The sequence below is a fragment of the Lytechinus pictus genome, chromosome 14, assembly GCF_037042905.1.
Source record: "Lytechinus pictus isolate F3 Inbred chromosome 14, Lp3.0, whole genome shotgun sequence".
Taxonomy (NCBI): Eukaryota; Metazoa; Echinodermata; class Echinoidea; order Temnopleuroida; family Toxopneustidae; genus Lytechinus; species Lytechinus pictus.
In genome coordinates, this window is record NC_087258.1 from 8,680,293 (window position 1) to 8,694,321 (window position 14,029).

At 35.5% G+C, this 14,029-nt stretch overlaps 1 protein-coding gene across 1 annotated transcript in view; it reads left to right on the plus strand.

Moving 5' to 3' along the window:
- LOC129276683 (ATP-dependent translocase ABCB1-like) overlaps positions 1-11,480 on the plus strand; it is a 41,424-nt gene extending 29,944 nt beyond the window's left edge. Inside the window, exons 16-25 of the mRNA XM_064109373.1 lie at positions 43-222; positions 741-824; positions 1,268-1,471; positions 1,965-2,065; positions 2,762-2,902; positions 3,324-3,480; positions 4,381-4,578; positions 5,516-5,719; positions 6,838-6,984; positions 7,615-11,480. Of these exons, the coding sequence (XP_063965443.1) occupies positions 43-222; positions 741-824; positions 1,268-1,471; positions 1,965-2,065; positions 2,762-2,902; positions 3,324-3,480; positions 4,381-4,578; positions 5,516-5,719; positions 6,838-6,984; positions 7,615-7,809 (1,611 nt within the window). The 3' untranslated portion in view covers positions 7,810-11,480. The remainder of the gene's footprint in view (positions 1-42; positions 223-740; positions 825-1,267; positions 1,472-1,964; positions 2,066-2,761; positions 2,903-3,323; positions 3,481-4,380; positions 4,579-5,515; positions 5,720-6,837; positions 6,985-7,614) is intronic.
- The last annotated feature ends 2,549 nt before the right edge of the window (positions 11,481-14,029 follow it).

The following is a 14,029-nucleotide window of genomic DNA, read 5'->3' on the forward strand; positions in this document are numbered from 1 at the left end:
AGTTGCAACAATATTTTGATAATAATTATTTGATTCTTTCAGATATTCAGTTTACCCCCGAAGGAGATTCCAGCTGCAGCGTCCTTCTGGTCCTTGATGTTCATTGTGTTGGGTGTGGTGAGGGCCGTCAGTATCTTCATCAGTATGCTGATGTTCAGCATCTCTGGAGAACTCCTAACCCTGAGGCTCAGAAAGAAGGCATTCTGGGCGATCTTAAGACAAGTAAGACAAGTAGCATTACCAGATCTAGATCTACCATGATATGGTAACAAATAAACTTGTTTTTAAAGACTTGTTTACAAAATTATTGTTTGTTGCGACTTCTGAAATTTAGCTTTTATTAACTCTTTGTGCGCTGGGCCATGAACCTTTCTGTGCTGAATTATTTTCAGGGAGGGAAGCAATGGCTTGTTTGCTTGAGTGTGAAATGGGAAGTTCGTGCGGCACCAAGTATGCATTGGTGCAAAGTACGAGTGGACTTGGTTAAAGCTCATCTTTTATATAAGTTTGGGCTGGAGTGATTCTATGACTGTTTTAGGATGACTTTTTTGGCATTTCTATAATCATACTTCTCATTAATATAGATTACTTTTTATTCAGAATAAATTGATATATCGTTACAACAGTGGTATTACATATGTATGAAATAATGATATTGGATTTCATACAATAAAAAACAATAACAAACATTCGATATTGAATATCCTTTTATTAAGTCCCATATATTGTCTTTCATGTAGGATGCTGCCTGGTTTGATGAACCTCACCATAACACAGGTTCTTTGGCTAATGTTCTTGCTACCGATGCTTCCAACGTTCAAGGGGTAAGTCAAGCCAACTTCTTTGCGTTAACTTTATACCATCATTTTGTACACCATACCAAAAATAATCTCGGGGTGTTCATACAAAATATGACTTAGAGCCTTGTATGTATGCCAAACATGGTTTTCAGTGAATAATCTCAATAATTACACATTGATCCAAGCTTAAGGGCCATTGAAGAGGCATGTTATGTATGAAATGTTACCAAGATATAAACGTAAGTGGAACTTGAATTCATACTTTCATTTATCTGTTCCTTTTATTTTTTTCTTTCTTTGAAAACAACTCGTTAAAAAGTACTGAAACAATGACATCATTCAATCAACTTTGTTATTGCATTTCAGTGTTTCTGTAAACCCTGTCTTGATGGAGTATGTTGAAAAACTCCCAATAGTATTATTATTTCATAACCACCCATCCATTTCTCACTTCTTTTCCTTTACAGGCTACTGGTCTCCGCATCAGTACCCTCATCCACGAGTTCGTCACAGTCCTCATCGCCGTCATCATCGCCTTCGTGTATGGATGGCAGCTGGCTCTGTTCACAATGTGCGCCGTTCCTCTCATGACGCTATGGGGACGCATTCAGATGGCAATGTTAACAGGGACCCAGAAACAAGACTCGCATCTACTCCAAGAAGCATCAAAGGTAAGAATATTGAATTTACGATTTTCCCCATTCACAATGATTTACTAAATTCCCTAATTTCCATTCTCTAAAATGCAAATTTTGTGTTCTACATGACGTCATGCTATTCAAGTGGTGGGATGACACAATAGTTCACCCCTCGAACAAAATGCACAATAGGTTTACTGCTTGAAAGTACGCCAGTACTTCACTATCCTATAAAACATAACATTATGTTTTCTTAGGTGATATATACAAACCATACTGTATGATCAAGCTATTGTAGATGGTAAAATCTCTGAAAAAACATTGTATATACACACTGTAGTCACGTGCAGATCAACAGATTGTCCATTAAGTCACCATTTCTTGGGGGGATTTTGATGTGATTGACTTTCACTGTTTTTTGTAATACAAATTTTGGGGCCTGGAAAATGTGTTTTCCATGAATATCTTTGTTCTCCCTGATTTCTTGAGACTTCACTTGAGGTTTACATTATGTCTTTCCGCCCAGATTGCAAGTGAAGCGGTAGAAAATATCACAACAGTATCATCCCTTATGTTGGAAGAAAGAATATACCATTTCTACTGTGAGAAGCTGCGTGAACCGCTCAAGTAAGTAGTAAAGCGATAATGAAGATGATGATGGCAGTGGTGGTGAGGATAATGATGATGATGATAATGATAATGAAGACAATCCCCAACAATTGAATTATTTAAGAAGTCCCTGAAAACTTTCTTGTTCTAGGCAACTGCCTTCATTTTGTATGTTTATCATTCTGTATTTGTTTTGTATTAGGTAAACTGAAATTGTGAGCGCTTTGGGCCATTCAGGAAAAGCGTGTTATAAATTTTGGGTATTATTAAGATGATGATGATGGTGGTGAAGGTGATGATGATGATGGTGATGATGATGATTGATGATGATGATGATGATTGATGATGATGATGGTGATGATGATGATGGTGATGATGATGATGATGATGGTGATGGTGATGGTGATGATGATGGTGATGGTGATGATGACAATGATGATGATGATGATGATGATGATGATGATGGTGATTGTGATGGTGATGGTGATGGTGATGATGGTGGTGGTGGTGATGATATGATGATGATCATCATCATCATATCACCATCATGGTGACAATAGTAATAGTAATAAGCATGAAAAATGATGATGATGGGAGGAGGGGGATTATAATAGTGATAGTAATTATAGTGATACCAATGATAATGATGTTGATTATAAAAACTGGTTTACCATGCTGTAATTCATTTAAATTATACTACTTCTATTACCACAGGAAAATCCAGAAGCACAAGTTCTTCTTTGCCTTTGCCGTATGTTGCTCCCAGGCATCTGTCTTCTTCCTCTTTGCTGCGGCCTTTAGATTTGGTGGACATCTGGTGGCTATTGGTCAAATGTCTTCAGATGCCATGTTCAAGTAAGTGTAACTGGATTTATTGTACAAAATCAATGCATGCTCAATATTAGTTCCCATCATTTTATAATTTTATTTGTCCAAATTATTGTCCCAGAAAAGAACATAATCGAGTCTTTTACCTCTCTTTCAAAATAATTGGGATGATCAGGCTTTTTTGCATTTGCAGAACTGCTACCTCCAATATAAAGGTAATTAAGAATTGCTAATTCCCAGTTCGTTAGCTTGTCTGATGGGCTCCAATTTGTATAGAATCAAAGCTAATTCTTTTCCAATAAAATAATACAACATTCCTTTTTAAGAAGCCACTCAGTCTTGCTGGGTGATGATTGACACTGTCTCCACAAGGATAGAGGATTTACATGACTTCTGTTTCCAAATATCTTAAATTAATTTTTTTTTTCTCCCTTTCTCTCTTTTCCAGGGTTATCATTGTCATCACCTACGCAGGTATTGCATTAGGTCAGGCAGCTGCGTTCATGCCGGACTTCAGCAAGGCTAAACTTTCGGCAGCCAAGCTCGTCAACCTGATAGCTCTCAAACCACCTATCGACAACTACTCAACAGAGGGACTTAAACCAGTAAGCTATCTTTAAATTTGATCGCCGAGTTCAATAGCCGTGATAAGTCACAGGAGAAAGTTATGTGTATGATATATTCATTTTCGCTGCAAAACTGTAAATGTGAAGAGAAAGTTGCCTGTAACTCTTAATCTACATAACGTCCAACTATGAAGTCATGAAATTTAAAGAAAAACAAGATTCAACATTTTTTTAAAGAACATTTTCTATTGGGCTATTAACGTTTCATGAAATTCTCTCAACCATTTTCGCACAGAAATGGGCAAATGCAAAGCCAACATGGAAATTTTGGGATACATGGATGATGATAGCATAAAATATGAATGTGGATTGTCACAAATCATATCACACCTCCCCCAATGCCCTAACCTCAATGGACAATATAGCCAGAGACCCGGGGGGCCGTTTCATAAAGCTGTTCGTAAGTTAAGGGCGACTTTAAGAACGACTGGTTATCATTTCTTGTGGTAAATGGTATATTCATAGGTGATGGTTCAGCACATGAGAAAGGATCACCAGTCGTTCCTAAAGTCGCTCTTAACTTACAAACAGCTTCATGAAACGCCCACCTGGGTCCCATAACACAAAGGTTAGCGATTGATCGTACACTGGATTTTTACGATTGATTGTTCATTGTGGTCAATGCAATCAATTGTAAAGATATTCTTCTCCGATGATCGCTAAACTTTGTATTACGGGCCCCCGATGGCTGCAAAAAGGAAGGCCTGTGCAATATGCCAAATTATGATGACACATCCGGCATCTATTTGTACTAAGTGATAGACACAAATGAAGAAGAAGTTCCACTCTGCAGTGTTTCAAATGAATTCATTATTAATTGTGTCCTTACAAAGCTGTATGAGTAGTATTAATTTTCAATCCTTTGCTTTGATTCTTCAGAATAAGATCGATGGCTACATCAAGTGCAATAACTTAACCTTCAGGTATCCAAACCGTCCTGGAAGCACCATCTTAGACAATCTTAACCTGAATATCAAACCTGGCCAGACGATGGCGCTGGTCGGAGAGAGCGGTTGCGGCAAGAGCACCATGGTAGCGCTAATGGAGCGCTTCTACGATCCAAACTTTGGATGCATCGTAAGTAGAAAATCAAGGGGTGTTTTACATAGAGTTACATGAGACTTAAACTCATGCCAAATGTAGAAGTTCTCTTCATGTTGTATTTCACAAAGAATTACATGTGGCTCATGCTTTGATGCTAATGCTCACATGATACATATTAAACACATAGGCCCGTATTCTGAACTCAAGTTTAAATTAAACCCTGGTTTTAAGTTGTGGTTTAACTATGGATAGCCAATTGTGGCACAAATCAGTAACAGTATAAATCTACTTTATTAACTCATTTAACACTCAAATAGTTCATAATTGTCTGGGAATGATAACTGAAGTTTTTTTTTTTCATTATGAAAGCAAAAGAAAACGAAATAGTAAACATAAGAAATATATGATATAAACCAAATTTTTGAATTTTTGGCTCCCATAATTTTAGCACAGAGTTAGACCGTGCTCTAAGTTAAACCTGACTTCAGAATACGGGCCAAAATCTCATTGTTGAATATATAATTTTGCTCATCCTCTCAGCATAATCTGCCCAATGCAGTGATGTGTATGCATGCATCAAGAAATTTAAGTCACTCTTAGTTCTTTGGTCACATGTCCTCGACAAGAGAATATCATTTTGAGAAAAACTTGAAAAGATTACATTTTTATAGTCCCTTACCTCTACTCTACATGTACATCAAAACTAAATGACCAATATTTAAAAATCCCTCAGTTAAGTGATTTTGTCCTTTCTCAACTTATTAAAAATGCTTGACTTTCCTATTGTTAATCTGAATTTGGTCAAACTTCTACATATTTGCATCTCTAATTTTTTCCTTCCATTTGGATAAGATCCCTTTCGATATCATTAAATAAGATTACTTGCATATTTTATGCTACAGGACAATAATTTTGCCTCGATATAGTACCTTTAAAAAAGAAAACCTCTGCAATATTTTTGCTTTCTCAGCAACTTGACGGTAATGACCTGCGTGAGCTGAACATTGGCTGGCTACGGTCTAACATGAGTATCGTCAGTCAGGAGCCGGTGCTGTTTGCATGTTCTGTCAGGGATAACATCGCCTATGGAGTGGAGGAGGATCTTCCTCAGGAGGAAGTGGAGAGAGTAGCAAAGATGGCTAACATTCATGATTTCATCGTCTCTCTGCCTTTGGTATGTGAATATCTACCCAAGTTATTCTGTATAAGCCGAACTGGTTAGCTCATGTTCAACTTTTCTCCAATGACCTTTGTGATTTTTCATAAGGATAAGCACTATCAATTTCAAATGTAGATGTTGCATAAGCTTTACCGGTAGAGTATTCAAATTCTAAGAACAAAAGGCATTGTATAGACCAGGTGACTAGAATAGTACATCAGGGATAAAGTTTGGAAATCTGTTTTATTGTCTGCCTTTGGCACATTTGACTATTGTTTAGGCTACTGTCAAATACCAGTGATTATAAAGGCTCTATTTATTACTCTTCAGCTTGGACGTGATAAATATTTTGTAAGGAATACATGAATAATCATCAAATCACAAATGCCTATGTCAGTGAATTTGAAAGCCACCTTCATGGTTGTCTCCAATGACCTTTTTCTGCTCGTGCGCAGTTTACAACCGTGAACAGGCTTATTCTGGAATGTCAGAATTATACATTTAATTCAGAAACTTTGTTCCAGGCCCTGTTTGCTAAAAAAAAAATTATTAAAACTTTTCTCAAATAATCAATCACTAGTCCCCAAATATGAGCATTTTATTGGTTGGAAATAACATTGCGATTGATTGCTGCTCTTCCTGCAACATACCCAAGGCAAGAGTTAAGTTTTGTCCTCGGGGGTAGATGGCTCAATTTTTGCCAGTTATTATAATTGTTCTTATATTGGAGATATATGTTTGTTTCTTTTTTCCCCCTTAGTTTGTATTTTTCTTATGCCAAAATCTGCCATAAACTTGTTATGTGTCTTTCATAGGCTTGGGACATAGTCATTGATTTCAACTTTGCCCCATATAGCATTTGACACTTGTATCTGAAAAGATGGATCCCAGATATCAGGCAAATTATGCCTTAATATAATGTGTTTAATTTTGAATCCTGATTCTTTTTATTATTTCTGGTACAAATTAATGTGATTATTTGGTTTTCATGTAGAAATCTTTACTCCACAACTTTTGGTTTGTATGAACTATGAACTTACTAAAGAGCTAAAATGATAATTCTCCTTGATTTGAAAGTCTTCCTCTGGAAATCACTATTCAATGCAACGGCTTTAAATTGGCTTCCCTTACAGGGTTATGACACATTGGTAGGAGAGAAAGGAGCTCAGCTGTCTGGAGGTCAGAAGCAGAGAGTCGCCATTGCCAGAGCTCTAGCAAGGAATCCTCGTATCCTTCTCTTCGATGAAGCCACATCAGCACTGGACACAGAAAGCGAACAGGTACAGATTGGAAATGCCTTCAATTTTTTTTATGTCGTAAATATTATTTTCATAATCAAGGATGGATCTTAATGCTCCATTTGTATTTGGTGTATGATCATCTTAGGGTGCCTGCAATCATACAATTTCCTAAGGGCGGTGTCCGATGACTTTATGATTTTGCAGGGATTAACGATCATTGTAAGGTCTGTTATTTTGTTTAGTACAGAGTTACACAAATTTTAAATTTGTAATATCGTAAGTAGCCTTAGACACGTGATAGGGGTAATGTACATTCAAGGTAAATCAATCAACACAGAGGTATTGTACAATGTACAGAGAGCATGCAATCCCCATATGGTGTCTCTCTCTTTTTGCCTTTGGCCTTCTATAAATGCCCATAAAATGAAATCATATTATGGTCGTAAATAATGTTAACGTAAACAATTGTAGCCTGTAACCTGAATATGATGCCCCTTAAAAATTATAGAGTAATCCATTGTACAGTGATCACAGCAAACGTAAACCAGGCATTATGAATCATGTTTGTTTGTCAATATCCTAGGTTCTTGAAGTCACAACCATAATTGCCTCCACTCTTATTTTAAGTTAATAAGATTTAAAAAATCACATTTTGATTGTTTTTTACAGATCGTCCAGACAGCATTAGACAATGCAATGGAAGGACGAACCTCGATCGTCGTAGCCCAACGTCTGAACACCATCCAGAACTCGGACCAAATCGCTGTCATCAGGGACGGAAACATCGTAGAGCAAGGGCGCCACCAGGAGTTGGTTTCGAGAAAGGGCCACTATTACACACTCACCATGGGCCAACATAGCTAGGAGAAACTCAATCACCTTTGATGTAATTAGTATCTGTGTTAATATTTACTTTCACCAGACTGCGAAGACGGGATTTATGTTTTTTGAAGTAGCCTACAGCTTCATCCCTCTCCTTGGGATGCTATCTGAATATTATTATCATCTTCGTCATCGTCGTCGCCATCATCATGGATCTAATAATTTATGTATGCAGCTAGACTATTAAGTAATCTGTCTCTATCTCGCTCACCTTTTAAAGAGAGCTCATTGCCTCAACGTGCCTTTAATGAAGGCTAAGAGATTATGTACTGCTTCTGACAAAAATTGTTTTATTTCTTGATATCTTACTTTAGTTGTACTGAAATTGGTCTTGCCAGTTTATATGTAAGCGAATCACGCACCTTTATAAAGAGTCGAATTTAGAATCAATTTAATATGTGATGTACTGTTCAAAGGATGTCTTTATTAAGTGTGGTACTTGATAGTTCATGCCAAAATTTGTTAGAAATTCATCAATTATGAAAATGCATCGACATTGTCAACATCGCAGCGTTATGTTCTAATTGACCAAGTCATTAATTCACAGTACTATATCAAGGTACTTCTCGACCCATTTGTCCCTAATATGTTCACACATCCTTCAATATAACATCATCTAGGATTAGGTACACCCTTTGTAGTATCAGCAACCTTTACAAAGACGGAGATTGTTGTCTTCACTTTGACACAGTTTCCATACATATAGTACTACTATAACAATGCAAGGCAGTGTCCCTATCTCACAAAGAATTTCAATTGATCCGATCAATGGTAACGATGGGAACCGAGCGATGCCAAAATCTAGAATGCATAAATCAGTTCAAAGTGATTGAATTATGCCACTGCTCTTCAGAATCATACAATCAAACTGTTCAGAAGTCCATTACAATGAAAAATAGTATGGGGCCCTGTTGCATAAAACTTTGCCATTAATGGTAACTACCACTGCTTAACACTGTCCAATGGCAAATAGAGCTCATGCTACGGATGTTACAATTGATTGCAAAGTGACTGTGAGAAGTAACTTGGCCATGCCTACAATATTCTTTGACGCGTGTAACATTTTGTGTAGGACTTGCCCTTAGATATCTGATTCTTAAAGACCACTGAATATTCGCACAAATTGAATTATTTTTTGAAATGTTGAAATTATTTACAGTAATAATGAGTAATGTATTAAACTTTTCATGTGATTTATATGAAGATATGATCAATGTTAGCACACAAACCTCTGTACTAAAAATCAACTTGGACTTTTGTGTGAGGTGGTTACGGAGGTCAATTTCTGTTAAGGTTTATCATTATGCCTGGTGCCTAGCCAAGAGTTTGAAAGCCGTTAGATCGTGAGATGAATTATAATCTTGACATAATCAGGGGATATTTATTGATAATTGATGACGGGCAGATATATGTGGAGCAATATGATTTTTTTTATCTCTGTGGTGTTCTTAAATCTTCGAAGATGGTGCGAATTCTCTGGAAATATGACTCTATAAGTGACTGTGTAAATAGGTGTTTCTCTGTCGCATGCATTGTCATACATGATTCTAAATACTACAATTCTAGATATCACAAGCTGATTTCAAACATGATTATAAAAATGATTTGTAATATGACGCTTGATATGAATTACAAAAAAAAGTGTTAATATAGATTGAATTATATATATTAAACTACGTGTCAATTTTTGTGATTCTCTATGCACCTAGTGTTATGTAAAGTAATAACAAGAAAAATTAGCTGTTTTCATGGAAATATTTTAAAACTGCAAAACTATTTGAATGATTTCAACGTTAAAAGATCAAAAGCAGATAGCACTTTAAGATGATGTAATTGTTTTTACCCTATATGATAACTCATTATTATCATATGCGTATTGCACTTCTGGCATCCTCTTTAATAGGGCTTTGAAGATAGAATTGCATGGGGAACTGATCACAGATATCAGCTGGTACAGTGAGTGCTCCAATCTTCTCGTATTTTTACCTGTATCACTTTCTAAGGGAACTAACTTTATCTACAGTCAATGAAAATTATTTCTGAGGTTGATGAAAGGTGCATTTTAAGTTAAAATTCACACATTAAGTCTTGTAATGCAGAGGATGTGTTTTTCTCCTGCATTTTGCTCTGAACATTCCTCTTCAAGTTTTCATGAATTCAGGGAGCATTTTATCATTAAGTCCCATGTATTGTATCTTGTGTCAGTGCATATCTATATGTGTGTTTGGTTTGGAGATTTGAATCTAAATGTCAATTCTGGCTTCTACATAGACTACATTTAGCAGTTTGCCATCCCTTTCATGCTCACTCATGCATAGATGCACACAGTAAATATTTAAAGATTTCTGCTTAAAAAGCAGTATTTAGAGTATTTTCTCTTTCACAATTCTGCAAATAGCTTTTTTTTTCTCACATGCATTTTACTCAGAACCACTTTTCCCCTCAATTTTTTTCATTATTATTTTTTTTTTGCTGCTGTGTATGCTAATTTCTGATAAATTTTTGTGTTCGCCTTGTTTCTCTCCATTTCACTTTTACTACAAAAAACAGTATCTGTTCATTATCTATCTCTGTCTTAGTACTATGAAATAACTCAGTTTGTAAATATTGACAATGCTGTAAATAACTTCAAACCAGAAGTATGAGTAGGGAGGAAAACTTATACGAGTTCAATTTTGTGATCCCTAAATTGGCAATACGTTTCATTGCAATGTTTATAGATGTATATGCATTATTATATTTTCACTATTATTGCCAATCAGGAACAATTTGTTGATAACATATTTGTAATGACAATTATTATACCTGTTTGTGGGGATTTCTTAAGAATCACAATTTTATGAAAAGCTTAATAAATTGAGTTTATAATTTTATATTATTTATAATTCTTGAATATAAAGACAATGCAATTAGTTTACAATATTTTATATATTACTCTTAATTTGAAGATTAATGTTGAAACTGTTTTAGACTACATATAATTATACAACATTGTAAGACTTCATGCACTAATTTATAAATTATGAAATGATTGATATTGTGAAGTGTGTGATATGCGTATCTAGCTAGTCTGCAGGCACAGACCTTGGGTTTTTGCATCTATAGTGCAAAATACAGAGTCTAAAATAGTGAGACTAAATTCAGTCTAGACATGACATTATTTGTTCGTGTCACATTTGAGTCTGCTCGCAGACAAGTCTCTCGCCTTAAATTATGAAATCAATTTGGGCATTAAGTACAATGGACCTTTATAACAAAAAAAAATTCCTGCCAGCTAAATTATAGATTCACAAGTAGTTGTAAAAAGGAACAGCTTTGCAGATACCATACTCCACATGAACAAACAAAAAATAACTAGATCTTGTTCATTGAAAGTTTTGAGCAAATCACTAATAACAGAGTTGTTGATGCAAAAGAGAAGTATTAGCAATATACATGTATATACATGTGCTTTGAAACAAGGAGTTTTAACAAAGTTTGAGTTCACCGAACAAATGTCATAAGCCACTGAAATTGTTGCATTTGATTGGTTGGGATCAGCTTTGTCAGATAAAATCAATAGAGTTCTGAAGTGTGACGTTATCAATTTTCCCCTTTTTGCATTTCAGCGCTTTTTATAGCATATTTTGGTAGAGCATGATGAACCCCCCCCCCCCCCCCCCACAACCCAAATTTGGTGAGAATCGGTCCATGGGGCCCCAAGATATGACCTCATGAATAGATTTGAATAGATCTTCAACGGAGCGTTCCATCAACACTTATGTTTGACAACTTGTCGGATCTGACAACTGTTCCTGATTTTGATTGGCTAAGAAGCCATGTTACTATGGAAACAAGGCTGTTGGATAAAAGTTCCAACAAGTCCTTTCATTTAACACTTCTCAGAAGTGCAAATCTGAAAGAAAGTGCAAGTACTATTTATATATTTTTTTAAAGATAATAATTACAATGATATATAACATTCATTGGGTGCTGTCTATCTATTTTCTAATTGCCTATCCAAATATTACATTATATATTTATAATACATTACCCTAGCTTGATATTTTTCAACCCAAATATAGAGCGATGTTGACACCTAGATAAAGTTCTTGTGCTTTTCCTCAATTCCTCCCTTATGAAAATCATTATTTCATAAAGCAAACAAAACAGTGCACCATAAAGCTCCTTGTCTATCATTAATTCTCAATTTAGTGATTACCATCTCAATATTACTTTACAATACAGGATATGGTCAGAATATTTAAAAAGTTTTAAAAGCATCCAATGTAGTAGGCCTAGCATCAAATTGGCCGATAACAAATCTGTCATAAAATTCAATGTTTGTCATCCATGCCATCTTTTTTTTTTTTTTTTACTCTCGTCCTGATTGGATTTGTTTCGATGCTTTAATTTGTACAGAACTTGACATAGTACCTCACGTGTTTTTTTTTTTCTATTTTCAATTACCGGTATGTGAATGAAAATTATGTGAATAAGAATTTTTAGATACATTACTGCTGAAGTGATATGTATGTCTATGATGCTAGTAATCTTCCTTTGTGTGGAAGTGTGTTCTAATCGTTATTGGTGGTATCATTATTAATATGATCATATTTAGGGTAAACTATCTAATGAAAAGCTGAATTTGCATGGAATCAGCTTTGAGATGTAATATTGTTAAGTTTTAAGCATGTGGCATGATAACTCTTTTAAGCTAGTATTACAATGCAGTTGATGTTGAAAATACTGTTGTAGAGTTATTTAAAGCAAAACTGTTTCGTTGCAAAGTGGAATAATGTAAGACAGAGGGAATTTATTGAAAAAATGAAAGGGGTTGATAATACTGTTTCCATTCTTAACTGTTCATCAATATTTATGCCAAGAACCGGCAATTTATTTGAAATTACTGTTGTAGATCTGTTTTATTAATAAATAAAACTGCTTAGTTGCAAGTTTGGATGATGAAAGACAAAGGGCATTTTAATATAGAAAACAAAAAGATGAAAGGGGTTGATAATAATAGTACAATTTCTACTGTTCATTAATATATCTTCCGAGACTCCCCACTAGTTATCAACAGGGATGTAGTCCAGGCCAGCCTAGTGGCCATATTTTGCCGGGCTTCGACTGGGCCCAAGTCACTAGTACAAAGTCCGTGGGATAAGGTTTTCTCTAGCGGCTTCGTGACTAGGTCCTTCTGGCTTTGTCTGCATCCCTGGTAATCAATTGCAAAAAAAAAAAAAGAGTTCCTCATCAACCCCCCCCCCCCGACCCTCTTGGGATCAACAAACAGTATTATGTATCATTAATGATTTGCATTTGAATATTATGAGGTACAGTAATTACAGTGTGCTATCTAGTCATACAATCCATTTTAGCTTATGTAACACTACAATCACATTTGTGAAACTGACTCCAGACCAATCAAAATCATTACATTATTACCAACATCATATCAACAGTTGGTTTAGAGTCGGTTTATGTTCACCAGTTGAGGAAAATTATCTTCAGGGGACATTGCATCTTACCTCTCCTAAATCAAAACAATTTTCAGTAATTTGCATCACCAAAGGGCTATTTTTTTTTAACTCAATTTTTATTTTTATACATTTTGAGGGCGAATCGCCACTTGGCCAGGGAGGGGGCTTACTGTATATTTTACTTTATATTTTATTGAGATACTTCACAGTGCTTTAAGGGGAAATGGGTAAAATTAAATTTACTTTTAGCCTTTATATCTCCATTTTCTATGGCTTTTTACACTTTAACCCCTTTCTACATGGGCTCACAACTGTCTTTTTGTTACATAATTCAGTACACTTTTCATAGAGTGAACACAACTCTAAATGATTTTTGCCTTGTTAGTGGGTGTTGAATTTTTTTCAATATGTCATTTTGGGGGGGAAATAATTTAAGCCACTAGTTTGGGGTATACATGCTGCACGCCACATTAATGCAAGTTAATGTGATTCTCGTATTGGTGATTGTATGTTCTGTTTTAAAGATCTAAATGCGGCGCTGAACAATTGTACAGTAGTTGTTTTTAAAGCTATAGTTCGTGTTTCTGTCTTTTATTTGTTCTGGTTAGAAGGCTGTGTGCAGTGATGCTTTAGTTACGGTCGTATAACGAAGGATTATTTGCAATAACAGTACCAAAGAGTTGATTTGTGATTGCATTATAATCTAGATAGTGATGTGTTATCTGTCTAGATGCCTCCAG